Source organism: Musa acuminata, chromosome BXJ2-3 (genome assembly GCF_036884655.1).
Source record: "Musa acuminata AAA Group cultivar baxijiao chromosome BXJ2-3, Cavendish_Baxijiao_AAA, whole genome shotgun sequence".
NCBI lineage: Eukaryota > Viridiplantae > Streptophyta > Magnoliopsida > Zingiberales > Musaceae > Musa > Musa acuminata.
Window position 1 is genome coordinate 15,160,369 of NC_088340.1, and position 27,392 is coordinate 15,187,760.

The window sequence follows — 27,392 nt, forward strand, 5'->3', positions numbered from 1 at the left end:
GCACTAATTCCAATTTCCTATCATGCAGTAATGTCCTTGATCTGCTTGTTGGTTGTCCTGGAACAATAGGTCTTCATTGTCCATGCAACTATTTTACCTTGAAATCCTCAAACTACTTGTAACATAGTGGGTATCATATGGAGTTGAGACAATACAACTAATTGTCATGATTAGGTCATGCAACATAGAAATAAATTTGGTCAGTTTTCAGATTGTTAGGTTAAACACTCATATGATCAAAATAGACTTAAGGATTAGTCACATGATGTCGCCTATATATATATATATATATATATATATATATATATATATATATATATATATATTAGTTTCATAAGTTAATTATTAGTTGAAACCCTAAATTATGTCAATAAATTTTAAAAACTTATTGTGATGATAACAATATTGATAATAACTGATGCACAGTGATCCAAGAATAATAATATCTGAATAATCATTGATATCTGAATAAAAGAAACCTTTAAGATTATCATAGCATAATTAACGATCATTATTGAGTGTTATCACTATTTGTTAAGATAAGTAAAGAGAGTGTTGCCTGTAATTTTTATAAATGAAAAGAAAAAAAAACATAAGCTTGTTTTTATTTATTTTTCTAATTATGGTGTGTATATAAAAAGTTTATGATATATATATATATATATATATATATATATATATATATATATATAAACCCAAGAAAACCACAGCAGCTACAATGCATCATGGACGAGTTACATACCGGCTCACAAGACTCGGGTCACCGCGGATGCGAACTCAACGGGGTTGGTTCACACCGCGAGTCAACCCAGACGTTAACTGCCACATTTGGATTCCGTCGCACGGCCAATCTCACTGTTCCTCCCGAAAGCCAGATCAGAGCGGCTGTGGTGCTTTCGTCCGATCAAGCATTGCCGACGGCTAAGGCCGAAAGATCCATCGATTGCGGCGTACGAGGCGGACGAATGGCAGAGTCAGCTGACGAAGGCGGTTCCAGGGATCCGGCCTTGGGAGCCGACGGGGATCCACGGCGCAGTCCCAAGGCCTCGACCTGCAAGGGCAAGTCCTGCAAGGGATGCCTCTACTACTCCTGGCGCCTCAAATCCGACGCCCGTATCCCGGTCGGCGTTGGGATCGGCCGGATGCTTCCCCAAGGTTTATATGCTTTTTCCCGTGCCTGTAATGACTGCGATTTGCGGGTTACCACAGTGGATTTCTGTCTGCTAATACTATAACATGGAATAGATGAGAACTTTGTGGCCTTTTTAATGAACAAAGTGGTGCCTTTTCCATGCAGCTAAAGGGGGCGGACTTTTGGTGGAATTTTGGGTGATTCAACTTCATTAACTGGGAGAACGTTTGTTGTGTTACTTCTGTGTTAACACAGTCATGTGCCTCCGCTGATTCCTTGGTGGCTTTGTTGTGATGAGAAGGAAATCTTAAGCAGGAAAAGTATGATTAAGACCGTTGTTGGTATTGAATTGTTCATTTCACTTGATGATAAATATGGACCAGTAGGGATTAGGAAAGTGAACCCTTCAGATAAAAAACCATTTAAGTTACTAGAATATTCATGGGGAATATATGTATGGCTGATTATGATAGGAAAAGAAAAGAGAGATAGAGAGGAAGAGTGGTGGGAAATTTGGTGGAAGAGGCAAGTGAGAAACTTTATTTCTTCTTCTTCTTCTTGACAAGTCTCTACGCTTGGACATTTTCTTTGACTAACTTTATTTCTACTATATCTACTTGATCATGAAATATTTCACCTACTTATATAGCTTAGATAAAAGTTACAATACTGAATTTGATGGCTACACTCATACACTTTAGTATCTTGACCTATCAAATATTCTATTGACTTTTTATTATCATAGCCCTTTTAGCCTCTTTCTTCATGATCATCTTTATCATGTAACCTCTAATGTCTCTTCAAATCTAGAGGTTAGGATTCTTTTACCCATGTGTTCATACAAGAGAGACTTGAATTCTCACCTTTAATTAAGTTTAATTTTTCTCAACACCCTTTTATACTTATTCACTTTCATCATCCATTCTAAGTAATGTTTTCATTTTGAGAAATATCTTTGAGTTGAGGAGATTGGTGAAAATATTTGCAATTTGATCATTGGATGTGATATAGTCTAATAAGCTTACTTCTTATATGAAATGAAAGCGAACATCTATATGCTTACTTTGTTCATGGAAGATAAGATTCTTGGCCATTGCAATAGTTGACTTGTTATCAACAGATATCCTTATAGCTTGATGTTGTGTATTATTTACTTCCTCTAAAAGTTTTTTAGCTATATAGTGTGATATACACATGATGATGTCATTATATGTTCTGCTTCAGATGCAGATAGCCCCACAATAATTACTTCTTTGAATACGAAATGGAAGCGGTGCTTGCTCTTAATTAAGCTCCACATCTCTACTTATAACAACATTTGAATTGTTAGGATCAAATAATTTGTAAGATTTTCACAAAAAGATCTTTCTTCTCGTCCATGCTCCTCTTAGAGTCTTCTTCTCGAAACTTGATATAGAGCATCAGATTATGACATAGACGACACAAGCAATCGCTTCTTCACAAACACTTTGGGCATGTTTTTGGTTTTGAGCATGCTTCTTACTATGTTAAGAACAGTCTGATTCTTTCTTTCCGTCACATCATTTTGTTTGAGAGAATATGACAAAATTAGTTAATATTAATTGTTATGTTCATAAAAAAAAGTTTTCAAATGCTTGAAGGTGAAATCACCACCTCAACTGGAGCAGATGGTTTTAATATAGTAGCTGGTTTTAATATAATTTCTGTGTTCAGTCTCCACAAAAGTTTTGAGCTTCTTGAGCATACTAAAGGCTTTCCCTTTTTTATTTCAAACAAAATAAATCTAAGTTTGTCTTATATTTGAAAATAGTGATGCTTCCCAAAGGGTGTTGGATTAATAGAACCACAAAGATCGGAATGAATTAGTGGAAGTGGATTCTGTACTTTAATATTTATCTTATGTGGAAGCTTCTTCTTCGTTAATTGGAAAAAACACACCTTTTACCTATTTGACTTGAGTGTTATGTATAGTGGGAGGCTTTTTTAGTAGATAGCATGTTGAGATCTCTGAAGTTCAGATGTACAACAACAAAGCTGTAAAGTCTCAACTATTTGGATAGCCATAAAGTTCCTAATTAAGTTTAGAGTATTTAAATCTTTATTTATAGTTTCTATTAAAATCTTTTTAGGTCTTCTGCTACATTTTCTCATACCACTGTTAGTAATCATTTCACCTTTTCTAACTAATGTACTTGTAGGTTTCCTAAGCATATGTTCATACTATCTTAGATGATTTTCCCTCATTATATTTTCTATCGAAGTGATATCTAATTGTTCATAAATAAAAACAATTCGTTTCTTATCTTTCCTGGTAACTTCGCACATCCACCTTAACATTCTCAACTCAGTAATACAAACTTTTTATAGATGTTGCTTTTTAACTGTTCAACACTCAAATCCTTAAAGTAGATTCTTAAAGTATTGCTAGTTTAACAACTATCTTATAAAATTACATTTTAATCTGAACGATACCGGACGGTAACATGAGACTCTGGATTCCCCTTGTCATTTTAAGCATCCTATCTTTACTGTATGAATAATATTTTTATAAATATCTTTATTTTGTTAAATAATTGAGTAATTGACCTAAGATACCTAAAACTTTTACTTAATAGATATTCTTGCCCATCCAACTTAACCATATTTGAAGTTCAAATGTCCAAGCCTAAAATGTCATAGCCATGATAAGCCTTTCCTACAAGTCCTTAAGCATCTTGTCACATTGTGGTTAATGGTTAAGATGAATAATCTATTCTCTTCATTTGAATAATTAAATGATTTGTGTCACATCTTAGAAAAAGTTGTTTGTTTTTAATGTGAATATCATAATCATTTTCTCATAGCTGTCCAAGGCTAAGGATATTGTTATTCATGTTTATCACACAATAAACATTTGAAAGAAATCGATGACTTCTATTTTTGAGGGGGATTAAGATTTTACCTTTGCCTCTCACCGATAGTGGAGTCTTCAAAGTAGACGTGTCCTTTTACAGTTTCATTCAACTCTTTGAACATAGATTTTTCAGTTATCTCCATATAAATGATTGCTATCTCCGGTTTCCATGTATCATTGTTTTGCATGACAACTTCTTCTTTAATGTTAGTAACAAGAGGATATCTTCTTCTTTCTTTTCAACATAATTAACTTTTTCCTCAGCTTCAATTGTTTTTGTTCTAATAACATTCAAAAGCCTACTGATCATAATTTTTAAACAATAACATTGAATCTTGGAATGATTATACTTTTGGCCTTATGTATCTCCTCATTCTTCTTCTTGTTTTAGACTATGGTCTCTCTCATTGTTTCTTCCTCTTCCTCCTTGACCATGTTCTTTACCCTGGCCATGGTTTCTTCCACATCCACATCCTCAACCTCTTTCCATGACCACAATCACTTGTGCCGACTTGTTCCACCACATCCGGTCACCTCTTGTTGACTAAGTGTTTATGTGTTTGCAAAAAACTCAGTATCTCATCAATAGTCATATGGTTTCAATCTTTTGATCCTTGAATAGAGACTATGATATAGTTGAACTTCTCATGCTATAATCGAGCTAATTTTTATAGTCACACGAATATCTTTTAGTTTCTCACTATTTCGTTTTTAGTTTATTCATATGGTGAACATTCTTATAAAATAGTGTCGGACTTATTCATATGCAAAGTTTCAAATTCAGCTCTAAGTGATTGAAATCGAATTTTTCTCACATTCTCAACTCCTTTGAAGGAGTTTTGAAGAATCTCTGAGGAATTTTTGGAGGTGTTCATGGCTGCAATCGTCTCAAGGTTGCATTCATCTACCCTTTGGTAGATGAGGAAGAGCTACTTATTGTCCTTCTTCCTCAAGTCTTTCAAGGTTTTCCTTTGGCCCATTGTAAAGATAGCATCATCTTGAGGTTTATCGTAGCCTATACCACCTTCCATATGTCTTGAGATCGAAACAAGAGCTTCATTTGAATGTTCTAATTCTTGTAGTTCTCTTTTGTGAGGTGAAGAACTTAGGAGTTGTATGCTATTGGCCATTTTGAACTTGTCTCTTATTTCACTTTGATAGAAAAAGGGGAGAAAGAGAGAGAGAGTGGTGGGGAACTTTGGTGGAAGAGGCAAATGAGTAACTTTATTTCTTCGTCTAAGTCTTTACTCAATTTTTTTTCACTCATTTATTACTTAATCATGAAACATCAAACTTATTTATATGGCTTAGATGAGAGCTATAATACTTGATTTGATGGCAACATTAATACACTTTGTAACCTATCAAGTTTTTTATTGACTCCTTGTTTTTATGGCCCATATAACTTCCTTCTTCATGGTTATCTGTATCATGTAAGCTCTCATGTCTCTTCAAACCCGGTTACAATTCTTTTACCCATGTTCATGCAAGAGACTTGAATTCTCCCTTTTAATTAAGTTTAATTATCGTAACAGATTAGTTAACTTTTGTCTTTTTTGCCAACGTAGATTGCTTTGGCCTGAGACAACTTACTACTACTGGCATACTCAGAAAGAATTCATCAATTATTTTGCAGGTTTTTATATAAATTAAGCTTCATCTATGGTAATCTGTTGGGAAAGCTTGAGTTTGTGATGTTTACTTGAAATCTGAAATATTATGTACATGAGATTGATCCTTTTTCATTGACAACTAAATATGTACTCTTGTGACCAGTACCTAACTACATCATCGGTGAATCTGAAATGGAAGCTACAAAAGAAGGCCGTAGCTTGTCAGATTTCAAGTACACTTGTGTTGGTTATTCAGTTTTCCTTGATACAAAAAACGATAATGCTGAAAAGCCAGAGAACCAAGCAGAGTTGCCATTTTGTGCAGGCATTGAGGTCATTTCTTGCTTCTATAAGCTTCTCAAGTGCATATTGGCTAATGTGGTGTTCCTTTTCAGAAGTATGTGTCTTTTGATTACACTTTTGTATCTAAGAATACTTGCTGGAACAGATAGTTGATTATATGCATAGACAACCAACGACTGCTATGGTTGATTATATTTACAGACAGACAACATTACAGATAATTACATGCACAGACAATCACCACTACACCTTTAACATGATTCTATAGTATCATGAGAATTTCATTCGTGTTTTGGTAGTTGGATTTGACCCTAGCTTTAAGTTGAACTTTGGTTCAAATTCTAATAAAAATATCATTAGTCATGAATGTTTAAAATATGTCATTCAAGTCACAATCAGGAGATTGGAGAAGTCAATAAACAGCAGATGTTGCATGAAATCATCTAGTTGAGTCTTCTGTTAAAATGAAATATGCTTTGCTTCATATTGTTCATGTTTGAGATATTTAGTTTTGCATTTTACCTTTGTATCTAACTGAGATGGAGAAAAAGAGCAGCAAGAAGTGGGAAGGAGAACCTTTTGTGTAAAAACATGTAATTTTTCTCAGTTCTGGGATTCAGTATACATGTTCAAAACATGTATGTACTATATGTGTGCTTTACTTTTGTAATAGCTGAAAACCTTCAGTGTCCAAGATTGCTACAAACTAGATTCATTGTCACTTCTCTAACATCCGAATGATATTTATTGCTGCTATTAGTGGACAGAAGAGCGTCAACTTCTGGTCATGTTCCTGCAAATGTTCATAAGGAAGGTAACGGAACCATAGAAAGATTTTGTGGAAGTTTATTTGAAAATATAAGATGAATATTAAGTTGTCTATCACTTGTTACAATGGATCATAGTGCAGATTTCATGATAACCTTGCATAGCTTTTAATTTGGTTACATAGTTAGGTTTAGCAACATGTGACTTTGCTTCTGCTTGATTTTTGAAATTCCAATATTTTCTAGTGCTAGGGTGGATAAGTTGGATAATGTGGAAGGGGCAGTCTTTTAAACAACAAGAATCTTTCAATGATGATAGAAGTGGTGGATGAGAAGTTTTTTGTAAGAAATTTGTTCCTTTGGAGGAGCTAGATGTAGGGAAAATGGAGCTGAATAATATGTCAAGTTTCTAGATAGTTAGATAAAGATAATATCTAAGATCAGTATGGTAATTTTGTTTTGCTTGCAGATAATGCTTTAAATTGGAATTTGGACCAGCAATTTCCTCAAAGCACCATTTGGACCAGAAGAAACAAAATTGATAATAATATTACCATTGTCTTATGGTACCATAAAAAATGAGCCAGAGTGTAGAAGTCGAACCAGATTTAGAAATTGTTAGATGGAATTCTGTTTTTTTATCTTTATTTGATTACAAAATCATTGAAAATGCATTGACTTTGGTAGTTGTGACACTGAAAATTTTGTTCATTATGGACCAACTTATAGTGTGTGCAAAGAGTCTTCTCACATCAGATTCTCAAATGTCATTACCGAGAATTCCTTGCATTCTTTAGTCAATATTGATAATCTTGGGAAGTGGTTTGACTTATCATTGCTTTCTTCTTAATATTGGCCCTGCAGTATTTATCTGTTATTATTGTCAAGTTGTATCTGGCTCTTATCATTCTGATAAGGCACTCCAATAACTCAAATGTATTCAAGAGGTTTCTCAAGACTTCTTGCCACATAGTTGTAATTTAATAATTTGGTCATAAAATTATGACAGTTTGAGTTCAAAAACTGAATAGAGTCAGTTATTGTGATATATGCATTACCTAGTACTGTTTTGGATATTTTGGGTATATGATTAGCATCCAGAATTAATTCTGGGCTTTGTGAGGAGGCTCTGGGAGTAATAAATAATCTTGTGAAGAGATGCAAACACACTTGCACTTTGAAGGTTTTGACAAGGATGAGATTGGCCGTCCGTCTCGAGGGGATAAAATCTGGATGGAGAGATGCATCATTGCAGGTTGCTCCTTTGGCTATAAATGTGATTTTTCATGTGATCTGAGGTTTCTAACCGAGCATGCCATGAAGTATCAAGTATGACCATACTTATCCGAAGCCAAGTCATGGGTCACCGGTAGGACCGAGGGTTTCAATTGGTTGGACCATACGTTTAATTGAAAAATATTTTTTAAGTATATATAATAGTTCTAAATTATATATAGTAAAAATCTAATATGCCAAAACTAATAAAACTTGAACAATCTTATACAAATGAAAACAAAACTTCAGTTGTATAGAATATGATAAAACTATTAACATTAAGAACATAGAACTTTATCAAAATTAAATAATATGTGAAAATATTTAAAAAGTTAAAAAGTGAATATGTAATCCATTTACTTAAGAATTTTTATATGGATATAACATAATATGTATGATGAAAGTTAAATTGAAATTTATGTCAATAAAATGAAGTACGAGAAAAGATGACAACGGGAAGATGACCAATAGAAACAAGAGCAAGAGTGATCATGAGAAGAGCGAACCATAAATTATCAAAGGAAAAAAAAAACGAATTGAAAATACAAAAAGACATAAAAAAGGGGCAGGAGAAGGGTAGAGAGGATAGTAATGGAAGGAGATGAGGGCGGAGGGGAGAGGTGGTTGAAGGAAGAGAGGGCAGGGAGAGGAGAAAAGGTTGTTTTCTTTCTCACCTTAATCCAATTTATAATTGACGTAAATATCCTCTAAATCTAATTTTAAGAAAATTTTAAATTAAGTAATATAAGCTATATTACAAAACTGGATGGGTTTTATTGAACTTGACCGGTTCGTGCAAGTCATCTGAGAACCAGTTGGTTCAACTGTTTCATTCTGGTTTTTAACATAACCGATCCAATAAGTGAATCGGACCGGTTAATGATCCTGTTTTCAATTGTTCTGATTCATACTATGAGTATGATAGACTGTTTTATGCCTACTGAAATGCAAGAACTCATTTCAATTGTTTGTCTAATTCCATATCTAGTTGTCAATTAATCTAACTTGGTGATTGTCAGTCTGCATATGATTAAACCTTGTAATGCATCATATATTATTTTTGTAGTGAATTTGCATGTTTATCAAAAAAATCTCGACAACAGTAAAAGATCCATGCAGCATTCCAAATAGTTGTGCAACAAATTGTTTTCATTCATATACTTCATATAATTTCTGTGCCATGAGAAAAGCTATTAGTATTGCTTGTTCATCAGAAGTTTGGCTTCTTCAGTGTTTTTGGTTCTTTTTTCTTAAACTTTTGTCATTCTGATCTGTTGTTTGGTATTGCTATAGATGCTACACCATTCACAACCACGAGCACACCGATCAGCTCACCCTTCAGGGGATGAATTGTTAAACAGGAAAGCATATGGTTTTAATTCTGTTCCTACGTTTTCCTCAATGTGATTAAGAGTAAAGAAATGCTAGAGGTTTATCTCCATGCAGGTTTAGAAAGAATGCTGGGCTGGTGGCTTCAGGTGTCGCTAAGAACCTGAACAGAGTCGGCAATTACATCAAAGAAAGTGTTGACAACATATTGTATCCACACCGCAGGCGACCCAAGTAAGATCTCGACCCCAACCCACACATCTTATGACCAACAAGAAACAAAGAAAAGAAGTGGGTTTTTCTTGATGTGGGTTCCTCTCTGTTGTTGGCAATATCAGTTTGAATCTGTAACTTTGTTTCTAGAATAATTTTGTTGTAAAAATTCAAATGCCTGGCTGCTTGCTAGCTGCATATTTGTTTGGCCATTGCTAATAGCTGTTATAGGGGCCAATATTAGCAGTATTCATATCAGCTGGTGCACTCGTTATATCTCGTGGTAAATATCAAATGCATCGAGTACTTGGTTGGATAGTCCTCTGATACATTTGCTGTGCATCTATCAATATTCAAAGCATATTAGGTTAACTATGTCCTCCATGGTCAGAGAACGTATTACAAGTAAATTGCATGTCCTATATGCTCAGATAACATTCTGTGTTGGACATGTATGTCTTGTTATGATCAGATCTGCCTGTTCAAACACATTGTCCACAGAGTAGTAAATCAATCTAACTGTGTTTCAGGCTCAAGTCATTTATCTAAAATATGTAGCCCCAAATAAAATTTTCTCACACTTTCACAATTTAAGGTTCTCAAGATTGGACATCTGTATTGTTAAATTTTATTTTGGTTGTGCAACATTGTTGGGATATGCCAAAGAGAATGTAATAGATAGAGGTGTTGAGAATGTAATACAACCCTACAAAACTTTGTTGGGATATGCCAAAGAGAAGGATTTGGATCATTCGGAAAGTAATAAAATTAAAATATCTCAACCCATTTCAAGGATGCACCTGAGGGGGGGGGGGGGGGGGTTTTAGTGTGTCGGGATGATCGTCGTTGAATGGAGACAATGGTTAATGTTGGGAATAATAATGTGAGTCATTCTATCTAATAGACTGTCCTATCAATATAGACATCCTGTCCGTGTTTAGTTGTCATCCTAATATAATATAATATAATATAATAGGGGATCTGACTGATATGTGGATTCATAGTTCCACATCAATGATATGCTTTCGGCCTCAAACTCGTCTTTATTTTTGGTAGATAATGCAACTAATTTGCTAGGTATTGTTGAAATATACAGAGAACTCAGGAGGGACGGTCGGTCTCTCGAGGCAAAGGTTGATGTTTGAGTAGAATTATTTCTGCCTAAATATAATCTATTAAGCCATATTATATATACACAACTCTATCAGAATGATCAAATCTTTCTCAGAATTCCTCTCTTTCACTGCAAACTTTTGGCATGGCGTTGACACTGAAAATTTTTCTCATGTCATGCATTGTTTTCTAAAGATTTAAGCATCCCAAAAGCGACAAGCGAAGCAAGGAAATGACTGATGGAATCTGTGCTACAAATGATTCTTACGCCACAAAACTAATACATCATCTTTATAGTTCTCATTCCATTTAGTTGAGATATCATGATATAAAAAATGACCTCTGACCTTTCCAATGTCTGAAAACCTAAACACAGCAGCAATCAAGAATTATTTTTTCTGGTGTTGTTAGTCTTGTTCTTCTACCTTGTCAGTGTTGGATCACAATAAGCCAGCCATATCAGCATCAACTATAGTCGACTCATTCCATAAGTTTTCAGTGATTGTGGTTGTGACAACCAACCTCCACAAATCCATTAAACAATCAAAGCATATGCTGCAGTACCTGAGTTAAATTATATTGATCCAGAGGTGCAAACAATTGAGTGGGTGAAGTGTTCAATGACACCCAAGAACAAGGACAGCTACCCACCAGTTTTAGCTCTTTGTTCTACTCCGTCTACTTCCTCGAGTTCCAAGCACCATTGACCTTTCTCTCTTTCACTACTCGGATAGGGATGCTTCAGAGATGCATCTGCTGCTGCTTCTCCCTCGAGGGGCGTGAGGCTGCACGAAGGTATCGTATGGTCCTGCTCCTGCATGCATACTACTGTTTCAACTTCTTCTAGAGTTGTGATCACAACTAGTATTTGTTCAGATCACACAAGGGCCATGGTGGCGGCGGCTATCCTTGGGAAATCTACACCCTGAAACAGCTCGTCCATGCAACGAGGAACTTCCATGAGGACAACAAGCTCGGAGAAGGCGGCTTTGGGACTGTCTACTGGGGTAGAACTGACAAAGGAGTGGAGGCAAGTCACTACTCATCATACATAATAGTCTCTCTGTCATGGAGTGACTTGTTGCTGTCGTGTAGATCGCTGTGAAGCGGCTCAAGGCCATGACGGCCAAGGCGGAGATGGAGTTCGCCGTCGAAGTGGAGGTGCTGGGGAGGGTAAGGCACAAGAATCTACTGAGCCTGAGAGGTTTCTACGCAGGTGGCGAGGAGAGGCTGATCGTTTACGATTACATGCCCAACCACAGCCTGCTCAGCCATCTCCATGGCCGTCGCTCCGCCGATCTGCTCCTCGACTGGCCTCGCAGGATGCAGATCGCCATCGGAGCAGCGGAAGGACTCGCGTGAGTTGAGTCGGGTTCATGATGTTACCATCGTTGCCAGGTGTTTGATTCAATGCCCTCCCGACCTGTTTCAGGTACTTGCACCATGAGGCGAGCCCTCACATCATACACCGAGACGTGAAGACCAGCAACGTGCTGCTCGACGCCGACTTCTGCGCCAAAGTGGCCGACTTCGGGTTCGCGAAGCTGATCCCGGAGGGAGTGAGCCACCTGACGACGAGGGTGAAGGGGACGCTGGGCTACCTCGCACCTGAGTACGCCATGTGGGGGAAAGTCGCCGAGAGCTGCGACGTGTACAGCTTCGGCGTTCTGCTGCTGGAGATCGTGAGCGCCAGGAAGCCCATCGAGAAGCTACCCGGCGGCGTCAAGCGCGACATAGTGCAGTGGGCGGCGCCGCTGGTGGAGAAGGGCGCGTGGGAGCGCATCGCGGACCCACGCCTCGGGGAAAGGTTCGAGCCGGCGGAGCTGCGGAACGCGGTGGCGGTCGCCTTGCGGTGCACCGACCTCAACCCCGACAACCGGCCCACCATGAAGGAAGCGGTGGAGCTCCTCAAAGGCCGGGGGTTGTGGAAGAGGACGAAGGATGTAGCGGTGGAGAAGGCAATCGGCGAGGAAGGGGACGAGGAGGAGGATGCCGGAATAAGCGAACCTTCTCAGCCTGAGAGGCAGAGCTGGAAAACCACAATAGTGAGGTAGAGCAACGCTCTGTTCTCATTATCAATGTCAACGTGTGGGACGTAAACTTATATATATATATATATATATATATCCCAATTCATAAACTTTCTATGTTCATACTATCATTTCATTCCACATGTACTATAAGCAACATATCTTATCCTATGACTTCCTCATATTAATCACCTTCATATCAGAAATCATGATATTTGACATGCATTTCTTGAGCTAAATAAATGGATCGATCCATTTCTTTCAAAAATTGAAGTCTAACTATGTATTCTGTGATTGGAGTGAGGTGCTTTATGAGAAAATAAAATTTATTTATCTCCTTCCAATTTGCATTTTCGATCAAGTACACATCTGCACAACCAAAAATATGAGAAAATCATAGAGATCACCCCAAAGAATCAAAGAATGTACATTTTGAATCAATCACTGACAATTCTCATTGCAAATGATTAATGAAATTGCTAGATTTTGTGGATAAATTGAGTTCTTGAGGTATTGAAATTACGAGGAGGATGTAAACAAGGAAAGACAAAAGTGACGATCTAGTTGAGGTAGTTACAAGAAATAGAGAACCTTAATTTCTCATGCTAATTTGTCTCCATACCTGTGTCTCATGCATTTAGTGCCAGAATACTCAAGAGTGCATCGCATCGCATCACATTGCATTGCATTGCATTGATTCGGGAGTGCATCGAGGGTACTGCCTTCAGTCCGAGTGGTATCAGAGCTACGAAAGAATAACAAGCTCGCTCATACCTGCGTCTCATGCATTTAGTGCCAGAATACTCGAGAGTGCATCGCATTGCATTGATTCGGGAGTGCATCGAGGGTACTGCCTTCAGTCCGAGTGGTATCAGAGCTACGAAAGAATAACAAGCTCGCTCATACCTGCGTCTCATGCATTTAGTGCCAGAATACTCGAGAGTGCATCGCATTGCATTGATTCGGGAGTGCATCGAGGGTACTGCCTTCAGTCCAAGTGGTATCAGAGCTACGAAAGAATAACAAGCTCGCTCATCAGAAAGGAGGAGATACCGGACAGATCCCAGTACGTAATTCTAGTCCAAGCTGTTGCAGTTGCAGAACCCCCAAGCACTACTGGGAACTCAATCTAATTCACATTAGTCAGATCAACTTCCGATTCTTTTGTTCGCACGATTCATTTGCCTGGAAACAAACTCTGCTTCTTTCCATCTTCCACTTTCTTCAAGTGCAAGTTTTAGAGCATATAAACAACTTGAAGAAACATGTGCACTGGCTCTTTCATTCATTTCGTACAACACCCTAAATGCCTCCGAAGCCCTTCCACTTAAACAAAGCCCACCAATCACCAAACCATAAACATCATCATTAACATTCTCACACTTATCCAAACTAAAAAGCAACATCTCTTTAGCCTCCAGGAATTTCTGGTTCTCACACAGAGATGGAATCAACTCCTCCATCTTCACGCGATAACCATTATGGTAAAGCAATCCAACAATCTTGAGAGCAGTGTCATTTAGGTTATCTCCAAACAAACTGCTGACAACATTCGTCGAAAGATCGATATTAGGGCGAATCTTCCTTTCCACCATCAAGGTGACCAATTCACCAGCATCTTTAGCATACCGACTTTTCTTTGCCAATCCCGCGAGTACTGAATGGAATGTACCTGTGCTAGGCCGATGCCAAGTGTTCAACATTTTCCTAAAAGCCTCCCAAGCAAAGCCTATCTTCTCCTGCTGCATGAATCCCTCGATCAGTGTTTGAAAAGTTGCAGCATCTGGCACAAGGTCTCTTTTACCCATCGACACCAGCAGCTCATACCCTTCTCTCAATCGCTCCTCCTTGCAGTGGCCCAAGATCACTGTCTTAAATGCTGCCACATCTACTTTGGCTTGCTTATCCAACAACTGTTGAAGCAACATCCTTGCCTTCTCTGTCTTCCCATTCTGACACAAGTAGTCGAATATTGGGTTATAAGCTGCCAGCAGGGGAATGCCTCGCTTCCTGAACACCTCCTTCTCCAACAGCTCATCAACGAGCTCCTCAGCTCGTACAAACTCGCCTTTTTCACACAGGCCCTTTATCATGGTACTGTAAGTTGCAGAATCACGTTTCACTCTCATCTCCGCCATTCTTTCAAACACGTTAAGTGCATCGCTGATGCTGCCCAGGTTGCAATGCGCAGCTATCAGGGTGTTAAACGTGCAAGTATCCGGCCTAAAAGTCAACTCTTTGCCACCATCATCTCCTGGTTCCATGATCCCCTTGACCAAATCCATCCTCCGTGCGTCGCAAAGCCCTTGGATGAGGGTATTGTATGTGATCTTATTAGGTTTGAGGCCGAGCGCCACCATCTGGTGGAAGAGCTCCACGGCCTCATCCGGGAGGAGTTTGCTGCAGTAGCCGCGGATCAGAGTGGTGTAGGAAACAACATTCGGTGCAAGATCGGAGCTTTTTGTCCGCATTCCGTTAAGGAGATTGTGGGCGATGCGGACCTTGCCTGCGCGGCAAAGGCCGTCGACAAGTGTGTTGTAGGTGACGACGTCTGGGGCGCAGCCGTGCCGCGGCATCTCATTGAAGAGGCGGAAGGCCTCGTCGACCATGGAATTGAGACAGAAGCCTCGGATGAGGGTGTTGAAGGTGCAGACATCGGGCCGGACTGCGGTGGCGAGCATCTCGTCAAAGAGGGCAGAGGCGGCGCGGGTGCGGCCACGGCGGAGGAGGGGAGCGAGGAGGGAATTGTAAGAGAAGACAGAGGGGAAGGGGATAAGGCGGAAGAGCCGGACGGCGGAGCGGAGATGGCCGGCGGCGGCGAGGCGGCGGACGAGGGCGTTGAAGGAGTGATCAGGGAAGGAGGATGGGGGGAGGGATAGGAGGAGGTCGAGGGCGGGGCGGAGAGCGCGGGAGCGGAGGAGGAGGTGGAGGGCCTTGGCGGCGGCGCGGGGGTCGAGGGGAAGGTGGTGGCGGGACCAGAGGAGGAGGGGACCGGCGGCGGAGGGGCGGCGGAGGAGGGAGAGGGAGCGGAGGAGGGCGGAGGGGGTGAGGTCGGAGGCATGGGAGCGGGCGAGGGCGGAGAGGGCAGCGTCGAGGGACGGGGGCCAATGGCCGGCGTGGTGGGCGTTGACGAGGTTAGCGATGGCGTGGGCGAGGTCGATGTTAGGGTCTGAGCTGAGGTGTGAAGGTCTGGATTCGATGGAGGAGGAGGTGGAGAAGGCAATGGAGGCGCAGCGGAGGGCACGGGCGCGTCCGAGACGAAGCATCGCCGCATGGTGCTTCCGGTTGTAGTCTCCCCTTCTTCGGAAATAAAACTATTAAGGGAAGTACTTTTAATATCCATTTGAAATAATTTAAAATTATAACTTAAAATTATTACTACTAGCTTAGGCAAGGTGCGACTTCTAATTATGTTACGGAAGAAAATGTTTCTTCATAATCGATACTTTCTTTTTGATTGAAACCCTTGGCCACTAATCTAGCCTTGTTTCTAACCACAATACCAAATTCATCTTGCTTGTTTCTAAAGACCCATTTAGTGCTAGTCATAGGTGCCCAACAAGCCAATCACGTGAGTGATGGTATATCTGACTTGATACAAAATCTTTTTTTCTTATTATATTTTGGCATATATCACTTTATAACTATTGCATATATATATATATATATATATATATATATAGTGATGTCCTTGGATTTGTGCAATGGGAATCGGATCGTGATGAGATCACGAAAATGAGATCGATTCACCTTTAAACATATATCCTAAATAATCTCGGTCATAGGTTACTCGAGAGGGACATCGTGATAACCAGACAGACTGGTGTGCTGTATACCCGTCCATATGATGGATACAGTTGGTCTCATAGCTGCTCGTGTAGGGACACTTGGGATACAGTACAGGTGCTCATTGGAGAATAAGCTCATTGATTGATCCGCTTACGGAATGCTGGATGGTTGTTGATGCCTTATTGTCAGACAACGATTCCGTAGTCCTAGTGGTATATCTGGTCCTTAGACTTGAGACACCAAGGATGTCCTGTATGAGTGCTCCACTCTTTGATACTAGACTTATAAGTTTGGCTATCCTAGATCTAGTATAGCTGGTCATTGGGAGTGGTAGTCAACCTTACGAAGGCTATTGAGTGTCAATAGAGGATCATCCACTCTCGGCATCATGAGAGGAATATCCCATGTGTTCTTGCTCAGACAAATCCCTGGGAGTCATTCGGGTTGAGAGAGAAAGAGTTCTCCGGGAGAATCCGATTAGAGCGAGACTTGAGTAGAAACCGTATGGGTCTGACAACACCATGCTCGATATACGGTCTCTGGGATATTAGATGGATGAGAGACTATAGGTACACGGTAACTGAGGACAGATAGGTCTAATGGATTGGATTCCCCTGTATCATCTAGGGACTACGGCGTAGTGGCCTAGTACGTCCGTAGTCGATGAGTCAAGTGAATTATTATAGAGATAATAATTCACTGAGTTAGAAGGAGTTATGACAGGTATGACTCACGGCCAACTCGATATTGGGCCTAGAGGGTCACACACATATGATAGGCATTGCGATGAGTAGAGGTTCGGATATGAGATATCCGACGGAGCCCTTGTCTTATTGGATATCCAATAAGCCCTTGAATTATTAGATCTCATGGATGAGATCCAATAAGAGCCCATGAGAGATTATTGGATAGAGATCCACTAATCTAAAAGGCTTGGGTTATTGGATGCAGATCCAATACCCAATAGGCGAAGATCCATTAGGGTTTGACAGGGGACCTCTATAAATAAGAGGGATTCAGAGCCTCATAGGCTAGTGCCTTTGCTTGCCTCTCCTATTGTCCTTCGCCTCTCCACCTCAGAGTAGGCCTGGAATTTTGAGGAGCTTTGTCGCAGCCCTACTGTGTGGATTGCTGCTAGAGAGGAGGACGCTTGACCTCTTTCACCCTCTCCTAAGGATCTGCAAGGAAATAGGGATATACGATCTCCCTATATATCACAATTTATTCTAAACGTGATTTTTCAGTTTCGCGGATTTTGCGCACCAATCATCGCATGATGACGAATATCTCTTTGGTAATCAGGGATTTTGTTTTCTTGTTCTTCCGCTGCGCATGTGATGTCGCCCCCAAAGATTTTCCCAACAATGGTATTAGAGCCAGGTTGTTCGTGCGATAGATTGGTTTTAAATTGCGTGTGTTGTGTTTTGGAGAAGCTTTTGACGTCAAAATCGTTGACACAAATCCAGAAAAGGGCAGCAACTGTTGCTGCCCTCGCTGTCGTCGCAGATGACAGCACTGCCATTTGCGTGCAAGCAGGCAGCCTGCAACAACAGCCGCAAGGGCAGCGGCGCTTGTGGCCGCTGCTCCCGCAGGCAAAAACCCAGCAGGGGCGGCCGCCCGGCGAGGCAGCATCGCTTGCAGGCGCTGCCTCACGGGCAGAAGCGCCCGCGGAGGGGACGGCGCCTGCCCGCGGGGGCGCCCAGTTGTAGGGACAGCGCCGCTAGTGGGCGTGCCACCTGCAAGCGAGGGCAGCGACCCTGCCCTCTACCGCTCATCCCGCCGCCAGCAGGGTGCCGGAGGCGACGGCAACAGCAGCAATATGGGAGGATGAGGGCATTAGGGTTTTCTAGGTAAAAGATAGTTTTGCCCCTAGGAATTTGAGAAATTTCAATTTCTATATTTTGTCTAAATTATGAAAATACCCTTAGGAATTAAGAAATTTCTTATATGTCCCTGATTTCATAAAATACTAATTAATTAAAAAGTTTAGTTGATTATTATTTTTTATTATTATCTAGTAGTCCTACATGATGATGATTATTTATACATGTGATGTATGATGTGTGGACGGATGATCATAGACCATGTGATGTGTGTACTTGTGATTATTATTATTGGGGTCTGCGAGCCTCCATTATATTTCTCGTTTATTGTCGGGCCAGCGTGCCTATGATTAAGTTGTAATCACATGAGGAGGCGCAACGGGAGCGTGGATGCGATAGCGGGACCCACGAGACGGACGATCGCGTTACATGAAGATGCATCGAGATGTCGACGAAACCGACAAAGACGAGATGGACGATCACAGGACATGAAGATGCACCGTTGCACACATAGATCTTGATGTGAGTGATTAGGCCTACTGGCTCAAGCCTAATCACATTAGGTTATGGTCCATGATCATCTGGTGTGATTGCTTATACACATACTAGATATGTATATATATTTGCATGCGATATAGATATATATTAAATATGTATATGTGTGACATGTCATATTAGGGGACCAAATCATAGAAACATCTCTCTCGATAATATTAAGTCGATAAACGTGAGGCAATTAGATTGACCCACGTGGCCTTCCATCATTATAAGTAGGAACCAATTTCCGGTGTAGGTTGAGTTGGTTGAGTCCCTCGAGACTCACTTATATTGCAATTCGCTATCTTGCTTATGACATAGAGATGTCACCGGTGACCTGAGGATATGGTATGCTTAGTCGAGTCCCTCGAGGGTATATCATCAAATTAGACTCATCTTGTAACGAAGGTGTTGACTTAACCGAGCATCATGGTTGGTCGACTCTCGAGACCATGGTGATTCAGAGGCCGAATAGGACAGGAATCACAAGGAGTTGTGATCGGCAAGAGTTGCTTACCTTTTAGGCTCAGTGTGATTGGTCGAGTCCCTCGAGGTTACACTAAGACGCTGATTGGATCCTGATCCCCACTAGAAGTCTACCGGAGACTTTCTTTTTACGTGCTGAGGATGTCGCGTGACTCATTAGTAAAATAGTGGGAGCATATTAAGATAGAAGTTCATATCTTGATAGTTTATTTTTTGCAGAATCTGCATGTTATTCATTTCTGCTACATCTTTATTTTCAGAAAATATCACATTCAAATCCCTTACGTGGCATACTTGATGTCAACCGCCTCACTAGTCCAAATTATACGGATTGGCTCCGTAACTCGAGAATTATTCTCACGACGGAGAAAATCATGTACGTCCTTGATATAGTGATGCCTACGCTCGAAGAAGGGGGCAAGCGATGATGAGATCGCTCGCTACGTGAAGTACATTGATGACTCCATTCTTGCTCAGTGCTATATGTTGGGCTCTATGACTCCTGAGTTATAGTGATAACATGAAAAGATGGATGCCAGATCCATTCTCCTACATGTCCATAAATTGTTTGAGGAATAGGGAAGGACTCAACGATATGAGATATCCAAGAGCCTCTTCCGCGCTAGGATGACTGAGGGGACACCAGTTCAGAACCATGTCCTAAAGATGATTAAGTGGATAGAGAAACTCACAGGTCTAGGAATGGTCTTAGAGGATAACTTGTGTGTGGACATTGTGCTTCAGTCCCTACAAGATTCATTTTCACAGTTCATAATGAATTTTAATATGAATAAGCTTGAGGTGACTCTGATAGAGCTCCTCAATATGTTGAGAGAGGTAGAGAGTACTATTAGGAAAGAGAAGCCAGTTCTCTATACTGGTGAGACCAAAAAGAAAAGGAAAGTAGAAAGGTCCCTTAAGAAGGGAAAGGGCAAGGGCAAACCAGGTAAAGCAAAGGTTGCTAAGAAAGACCCAACAAAGGACAAAGGCCAGTGCTTCCATTGTGATAAAAATGGGCACTGGAAGAGGAATTGCAAAGAGTACCTTGCAGAAAGGGCGAAACAAAAGTTTGATGAAGCTTCAAGTACATATCATGAATGTAAATGTGTCCAAGAGGAAATGAGATGAGATGAACAGTGCATACTTGTGGCATTATAGGCTAGGTCACATCCATGAAAGAAGGATTCAAAAGTTACTAAATGATGGATATCTGGATCCATTCGACTATGTGTCATATGCAACTTGTGAGCCTTGCCTTCGTGGAAAACTGACCAACTCTCCATTTAGTGGAACTGGAGAGAGAGCCATTGAGTTGTTGGAACTCATACATAGTGATGTATGTGGACCCATATCAACTCATGCCATTGGTGGTTACTCCTACTTCATTACCTTTATTGATGATTTCTCAAGGTATGGATATGTGTACTTAATGAAGTATAAGTCCGAGGCCTTTGAGAAATTCAGAGAGTATATGAATGAGGTGGAAAACCAGACCGGAAAGAGTATCAAAACTCTTCGATCAGATCGAGGAGGTGAGTTACTTAAGTACAGAGTTTACTCAGTTCCTCAAGGACCATGGGATATTATCCCAATGGACACCTCCTTATACACCTCAGCTCAATGGTATCTCTTAAAGGAGAAATCGTACGCTATTAGACATGGTGCAGTCCATTATAAGTTTCGTTGACCTACCCATCTCATTCTAGGGATATGCCCTAGAAACCGCAGCTTACCTTCTGAACAGAGTTCCAACTAAGTCGGTAGTGTCTACACCATATGAGATATGGAAAGGAAAGAAGCATGATCTTAAGGTTGTTAAGATTTGGGGCTGCCTTGTCCACGTTAAAAGACATAACCCCGATAAGTTAGAATCAAGGACAAAGCAATGCAAATTTGTGGGATACCCCAAGGAAACTTGTGGGTATTATTTCTATCATCTCGAGGACCAAAATGTATTTGTAGCTAAGAGAGCAGTGTTCCTTGAGAAGGAACATATTCTTGGCGGAGATAGTAGGAGAATGATAGAGTTGAGTGAGGTTGGAGAACCAAGCTCAAGCACCACTCTACAGCCCGAGTCTGTTCAGGTACCTAATACACAAGTTTCAACTTTACGTAAGTCTGATAGAGTATCCCATACTCCTGAGAGATATGTGGGACATATTAGAGGAGAGGATGTTGAGGATGTTGATCCTCAGACCTATGAGGAGGCTATTATGAGTATAGACTCCGGGAAGTGACAAGAAGCCATGAATTCTGAGATGGATTCTATGTACTCCAACAAGGTTTGGAACCTAGTTGATGCGCCCGAAGGTATTGTACCCATCTGTTGCAAGTGGATCTTTAAAAAAAAGATCGGAGTAGATGGAAAGGTTGAGACCTATAAAGCAAGGCTAGTGGCTAAGGGGTATCGTCAAAGGCAATATGTTGACTACGATGAAACCTTTTTACCCATAGCAATGCTAAAATCCATTAGAATTCTATTGGCTGTTGTAGTACACTATGATTATGAGATCTGGTAGATGGATGTGAAAACCACATTCCTCATTGGGAACCTTGAGGAGGAGGTGTGTAGGTTTCTTAGATCCATTTATGGACTAAAGCAAGCTTCCCGAAATTGAAACATAAGATTTGATGAGGCAATTAGATCTTATGACTTCGTTAAGAACGAAGATGAGCCTTGTGTGTACAGGAAGGTAAGTGGGAGCGTTATCACCTTTTTGGTGTTATATGTGGATGACATCCTGATCATTGGGAATGACGTAGGAATGCTATCCATAGTAAATGCTTGGTTATCTAGACACTTCTCCATAAAGAACTTAGGGGAAGCATCCTATATCTTGGGGATTAGAATCTATAGAGATAGATCCAAGAGGATGCTTGGCTTGTCCTAGTCCAGGTACATAGAAACCATTGTCAAAAGGTTTAGCATGGAAAATTCCAAGAGTGGTCTCATACCGATGAGACATGGGATATCGCTTTCTACGAGTATATCCCCAAAGACTCCAGAAGAAAGGGCGAACATGGATATGATACCTTATGCCTCATCAATAGGGTCTATCATGTATGTCATGCTATGTACTAGGCCTGATATAGCGCATGCTTTGAGTGTCACGAGCAGGTATCAAGCGGATCCTAGCTTGGAGCACTAGAAAGCAGTAAAGTGTAACCTTAAGTACTTGAGAATGACTAAGGATCTTTTACTAGTATATGGAGGTAATAGCCTTAAGGTTGAAGGCTACACAGACTCAAGTTTTCAGTCTAATGTCGATGATAGCAAGTCGAATTCGGGGTACGTGTACACCTTGAATGGAGGAGCAATGTACTAGAAGAGTTCCAAGCAAGATACTACTGCTGACTCAACCACAGAGGCGGAGTACATTGCTGCATCAGATGCAGCAAAGGAGGGAGTCTGGTTGAAGAAGTTCATCACAGATTTGGGAGTCGTGCTGGGTAGCGAGGAGCCGATCTCCTTATATTGTGATAACAACGGGGTGATTGCTCAAGCAAAGGAATCTATGTCTCATCAGAAATCTAAGCATGTTCTGAGAAGGTTCCACCTTATCAGAGAGATCGTAACCAGAAGAGATGTAGCAGTGGAAAGAGTTCCATCCAAAGATAACATTACAGATTCACTAACAAAGTTATTATCTCAAATTGTCTTTGAGCATCATAGGGGTCTGATGGGGACCAAACACATAAGTGATTGGCTTTAGGTCAAGTGGGAGATTGCTAGTCATACGTGCCCAGCAAGCCAATCACGTGAGTGATGACACGTGTGACATAATACATAATCTTTTTTGCTTATTATATTTTGGCATATATCACTTTATAACTATTACATATATGCATATATATATTGTGATGTCCTTGGATTTGTGCAATGGGAATCGGATCATGATGAGATCATGAAAATGAGATCGATTCACCTTTAAACACATATCCTAAATAATCCCGGTCATAGGTTACTCGAGAGGGACATCATGATAACCGGACAGACTGGTGTTCTGTATACCCGTCCATATGATGGATGCAGCTGGTCTCATAGTTGCTCATGTAGGGACACTAGGGATACAGTACAGGTGCTCAATGGAGAATGAGTTTACAGATTGATCCGCTTACGAAATGCTGGATGGTTGATGATGCCTTATTATCAGACAACGATTCCGTAGTCCTAATGGTATATTTGGTCCTTAGACTTGAGACACCAAGGATGTCCTGTATGAGTGCTCCACTCTTTGATACCAAACTTATAAGTTTGGCTATCCCAGATCCAGTACAGCTGGTCATTGGGAGTGGTAGTCGACCTTACGAGGGCTATTGAGTGTCAATAGAGGATCATCCACTCTCGGCATCATGAGAGGAATATTTTATGTGTTCTTGCTAAAACAAATCCCTGGCCAAGGTCATTTGGGTTGAGAGAGAAAGAGTTCTCCGAGAGAATCCGATTAGAGCGAGACTCGAGTAGAAACCATATGGGTCTGACAACACCATGCTCGATATACGGTCTCTAGGATATTAGATGGATGAGGGAATATAGGTACACGGTAACTGAGCACAAACAGGTCCAATGGATTGGATTCCTCTATATCGTCTAGTGACTACGGCGTAGTGGCCTAGTACGTCCGTAGTCGATGAGTCAAGTGAATTATTACATAGATAATAATTCACTGAGTTAGAAGGAGTTCTGATAGGTATGACTCACGGCCAGCTCGATATTGGGCCTAGAGGGTCACACATATATGGTAGGCATTGTGATGAGTAGAGGTTCGAATATGAGATATCCGACAAAGCCCTTGTCTTATTGGATATCCAATAAGCCCCTGAATTATTGGATCCCATGGATGAGATCTAATAAGAGCCCATGAGAAATTATTGGATAGAGATCCACTAATCTAAAAGGCTTGGTTTATTGGATGCAGATCCAATACCCAATAGGCGAGGATCTATTAGGGTTTAACAGGGGACCTCTATAAATAGGAAGGATTCAGAGCCTCATAGACTAGAGCCTTTGCTTGCCTCTCCTATTCTCATTCCCCTCTCCACCTCAAAGCAGGCCTAGAGTTTTGAGGAGCGTCGTCGCAGCCTTGTTGTGTGGATCACTGCTTGAGATGAGAACGCTTGACCTCCTTCACCCTCTCCTAAGGATCTGTAAGGAAACAGGTATATACGATCTCCCTAGGTAACGTAATCTATTCTATACATGGTTTTTCAGTTTCGCGGATTTTGTGCACCAATCTTCGCACGACGATGAACATTTCTTTGAGAATCGGGGATTTTGTTTTCTTGTTCTTCTGCTACGCATGTGATGTCGCCCCCAAAGATTTTCTCAACATTTAGTACCAATAACTAAATGGTCATTTGGTCTTAGAATAAGCATCCACACCTCATTTCTCTCAAATTGATTCAACTCTTCTTGTATTGTGATAACCCATGAATCATCTTTCAAGGTCTCATCAATGCATTTAGGTTCAATTTGGGAGAGAAAAGCGACGTTGGTACAAAAAACCTTAAAAGAAGAACGAGTTTGAACCCCTTTTGATGTGTCTCCTATGATTAGCTCCTTAGGGTGAGCATCTATATACTTTCATTCCTTGGGTAAGGATGTTTCGAAAGAAGATGCATCAAAAGCTCTTAACTTCAGAAGGGGTTTTATTTAAATTCAAAGCATCAAAATTAACATTATCATCAAAATTATTTTTCTTAACTTCAGAAACTTCATTAAAAACAACATGAATAGACTCTCCTATAACCAAAGTTCTTTTGTTGAAAATACGAAATGCTTTAGAAATAGAAGAATAGCCAAGAAAAATTTCTTCATCGGATTTTGCATCAAACTTTCCTAAGACATCTTTTTTATTCAAGATAAAACATTTACAACTGAAAACTTTAAAATATGAAACGTTGGGTTTTTTATTATTTCACAATTCATAAGAAGTTTTGGAAAGTAATGGTCTTACTAGAACCCTATTCATGACATAGCATGTCGTATTAACATGGTCCAAAAATATTTGGGTAGGCTATGTTCATTCAACATTATTTTTATCATTTCTTGTAGGTTTCTATTTTTCTTTCTACTACTCCATTTTGTTGAGGATTTCTTGGAGTAGAGAAATTATAGTTATATCCATTAGATTCATAAAATTCTTGGAAGTCACGGTTTTGAAATTCACCACCGTGATCACTTCGAATTGATGAAATCATAAAACCCTTTTCATTTTGAACAAGTTTACAAAACTTAGAAAAATGCCTAAAGTAATCACTTTTGTATGTGAAAAAGTAAGTCCAAGTATATTTACTATAATCATCCACGATGATAAAGGCATATTTGCTACCTCCTATGCTTGATGTAGCAATTAGTCTGAATAAATCCATATGGACAATTACAATGGTCTGGAGGTGCTTATTTGGTTCTTTGGTTTGATACTACTTTTTATTTTTTTTTTCTAGTTGACATGCATCACACAACTTATCTTTAATGAACTTAATGTAAGGAATTCCTCTTATAAGTTCTTTGGATAAGATTTGGGAGATTAGTTTCATACTAGCATGACCTAATCTCTTATGCCAAACCCGAGCATCGTCATTCAAAACCGAAAAACATATTTCATTACAAAGATCATCAACGTCGATGGTGTATACATTATTTTATTTTAGGGCAATCATAGATGAGTTTTTGTGTGGTTTTTCAATAATGCAAGCATTGGATTCAAATCTAATGATGTATCCTTTATCACATAATTGACTAACGCTCAAAAGGTTATGCTTTAAGCCATCAACCAATAATACATTTTCAATAAAGAATTTGGATTTGTTACCTATGGTTCCTTTGCCAATGATTTTACTCTAGTTGTTATCTCCGAATGTGACATATCCTTCGATTATGCTAGTGAGCTTAGAGAATTGAGATGGATCTCCAGTTATGTGCCTTGAGCATCCACTATCAAGGTACCATCTCTTGCTCCTAGCTTGTGATGGTAAACATTTCTACAAAAATTGATGATTTTTAGGTACCCATTTGACCTTGGGTGCCTAAAAAATCGATCTACAAAACTTATCATGTTGTATTGAGTCATTTGAGATTCCTTTATGAACTCAAACTAATTTATGTAGACTATATCTCTTAAATGGACATTTGTATGCAATATGTCCAAATTTGTAAAAAAAGTTACATTTGTTTTGGGTTGAAACATGTAAGGTAGGGCCTTTAACAAATATGGTTGGATTTTTATAAGTGTTACTCACAAAGCTGATTCCATCTCTTCTTTTATGAACGTGACCCTTATTAACAAGGATCATAATCAAAGACTTGTTACCAACCTCGAATTTTTCTAAGGTTTCTTTGAGTAGCAAGTTTTCTTTTCTAAGCATTTCTAATTTATCGCATTTGGTGCAAGGAGATAAACTATCATTATGCTTAATTTTTAGTCTATCAAAATCACTAACAAGAGAAGTATGTTCCTTTTTTAGCAATTCATATTTTTTACTAACTAATTTACATTCATCAAATAAATCATGAAAAGAGCATAGTAATTCATCAAAAGATAAACTTACATCTAATGAATTGCTTAACTCGTCTCCAATAGCTATTAGCGTATAGTGAGCAACTTGCTCGGTGTTGGTTTACTCCTCTTCTTCTAATGCACTTGAGTCATCCCACATTGCTTTAAGAGTCTTCTTCTTCTTTGGTTGTTTCTTCTTTGCTTGGGGACATTCACTTTTGAAATATCCTGGCTTCTTGCATTCGTAGCATATGACTTGTTCTTTCTTGGATTCAAATTTATTTTTAGGGTCATTTCTAAATTTATTCCTTTTTATGAATTTTTTAAACTTCCTTATCAAGAGTGCCAAGTCATCGTCAGAGTCCTCATCACTTGAATTTTCTTTCAAGTGGTCTTTTTGAGTTCTTAGTGTCATATCCTTCTTGTTCTTTGGAAGGTTGTTCTCAAGCTCTTCATGAGCATTGCAAGTCATCTCATAGGTCATTAATGACCCGATTAGTTCTTCGAGAGGAAAGTTATTTAAATCCTTGACCTTTTGAATGGCCGTTACTTTAGGATCCCAACTCTTCGGAAGAGATCTTAAGATTTTATTAACAAGTTCAAAATCC

The 27,392-nt window shown here is 39.8% G+C and overlaps 3 protein-coding genes across 6 annotated transcripts; 2 read left to right on the forward strand and 1 right to left on the reverse strand.

Moving 5' to 3' along the window:
* The first annotated feature begins 759 nt into the window (after positions 1 to 759).
* On the forward strand, positions 760 to 9,825 carry LOC135586115 (uncharacterized). Of its 4 annotated transcripts, XM_065099336.1 has the most exons (5): positions 760 to 1,155; positions 5,576 to 5,643; positions 5,784 to 5,953; positions 9,259 to 9,323; positions 9,409 to 9,825. In XM_065099336.1, the coding sequence occupies exons 1-5, from the start codon at positions 1,076 to 1,078 to the stop codon at positions 9,530 to 9,532; spliced, it is 507 nt and encodes a 168-aa protein (XP_064955408.1). In that variant the 5' UTR covers positions 760 to 1,075; the 3' UTR covers positions 9,533 to 9,825. The 4 variants fall into 4 exon arrangements, 2 of the variants coding, with proteins under 2 accessions (XP_064955408.1, XP_064955409.1); XM_065099337.1 differs by lacking the exon at positions 5,576 to 5,643 and having other exon boundaries at positions 772 to 1,155; XR_010485189.1 differs by lacking the exons at positions 9,259 to 9,323; positions 9,409 to 9,825 and adding an exon at positions 1,298 to 1,452 and having other exon boundaries at positions 1,014 to 1,155; positions 5,576 to 5,672; positions 5,784 to 5,823.
* A 1,397-nt stretch (positions 9,826 to 11,222) lies between these two features.
* LOC135607479 (PTI1-like tyrosine-protein kinase At3g15890) lies at positions 11,223 to 12,856 on the forward strand. The gene is made up of 4 exons (XM_065099339.1): positions 11,223 to 11,415; positions 11,497 to 11,650; positions 11,716 to 11,978; positions 12,053 to 12,856. The coding sequence occupies exons 1-4, from the start codon at positions 11,357 to 11,359 to the stop codon at positions 12,672 to 12,674; spliced, it is 1,098 nt and encodes a 365-aa protein (XP_064955411.1). The 5' UTR covers positions 11,223 to 11,356; the 3' UTR covers positions 12,675 to 12,856.
* LOC135607478 (pentatricopeptide repeat-containing protein At1g02060, chloroplastic-like) lies at positions 12,517 to 15,951 on the reverse strand. Its single transcript, XM_065099338.1, has 2 exons — positions 13,273 to 15,951; positions 12,517 to 12,649 (listed from the first exon to the last, which is right to left on the reverse strand). Exon 1 carries the CDS (start codon positions 15,914 to 15,916, stop codon positions 13,799 to 13,801), a length of 2,118 nt encoding a protein of 705 aa, XP_064955410.1. The 5' UTR covers positions 15,917 to 15,951; the 3' UTR covers positions 12,517 to 12,649; positions 13,273 to 13,798.
* Between the last annotated feature and the right edge of the window lie 11,441 nt (positions 15,952 to 27,392).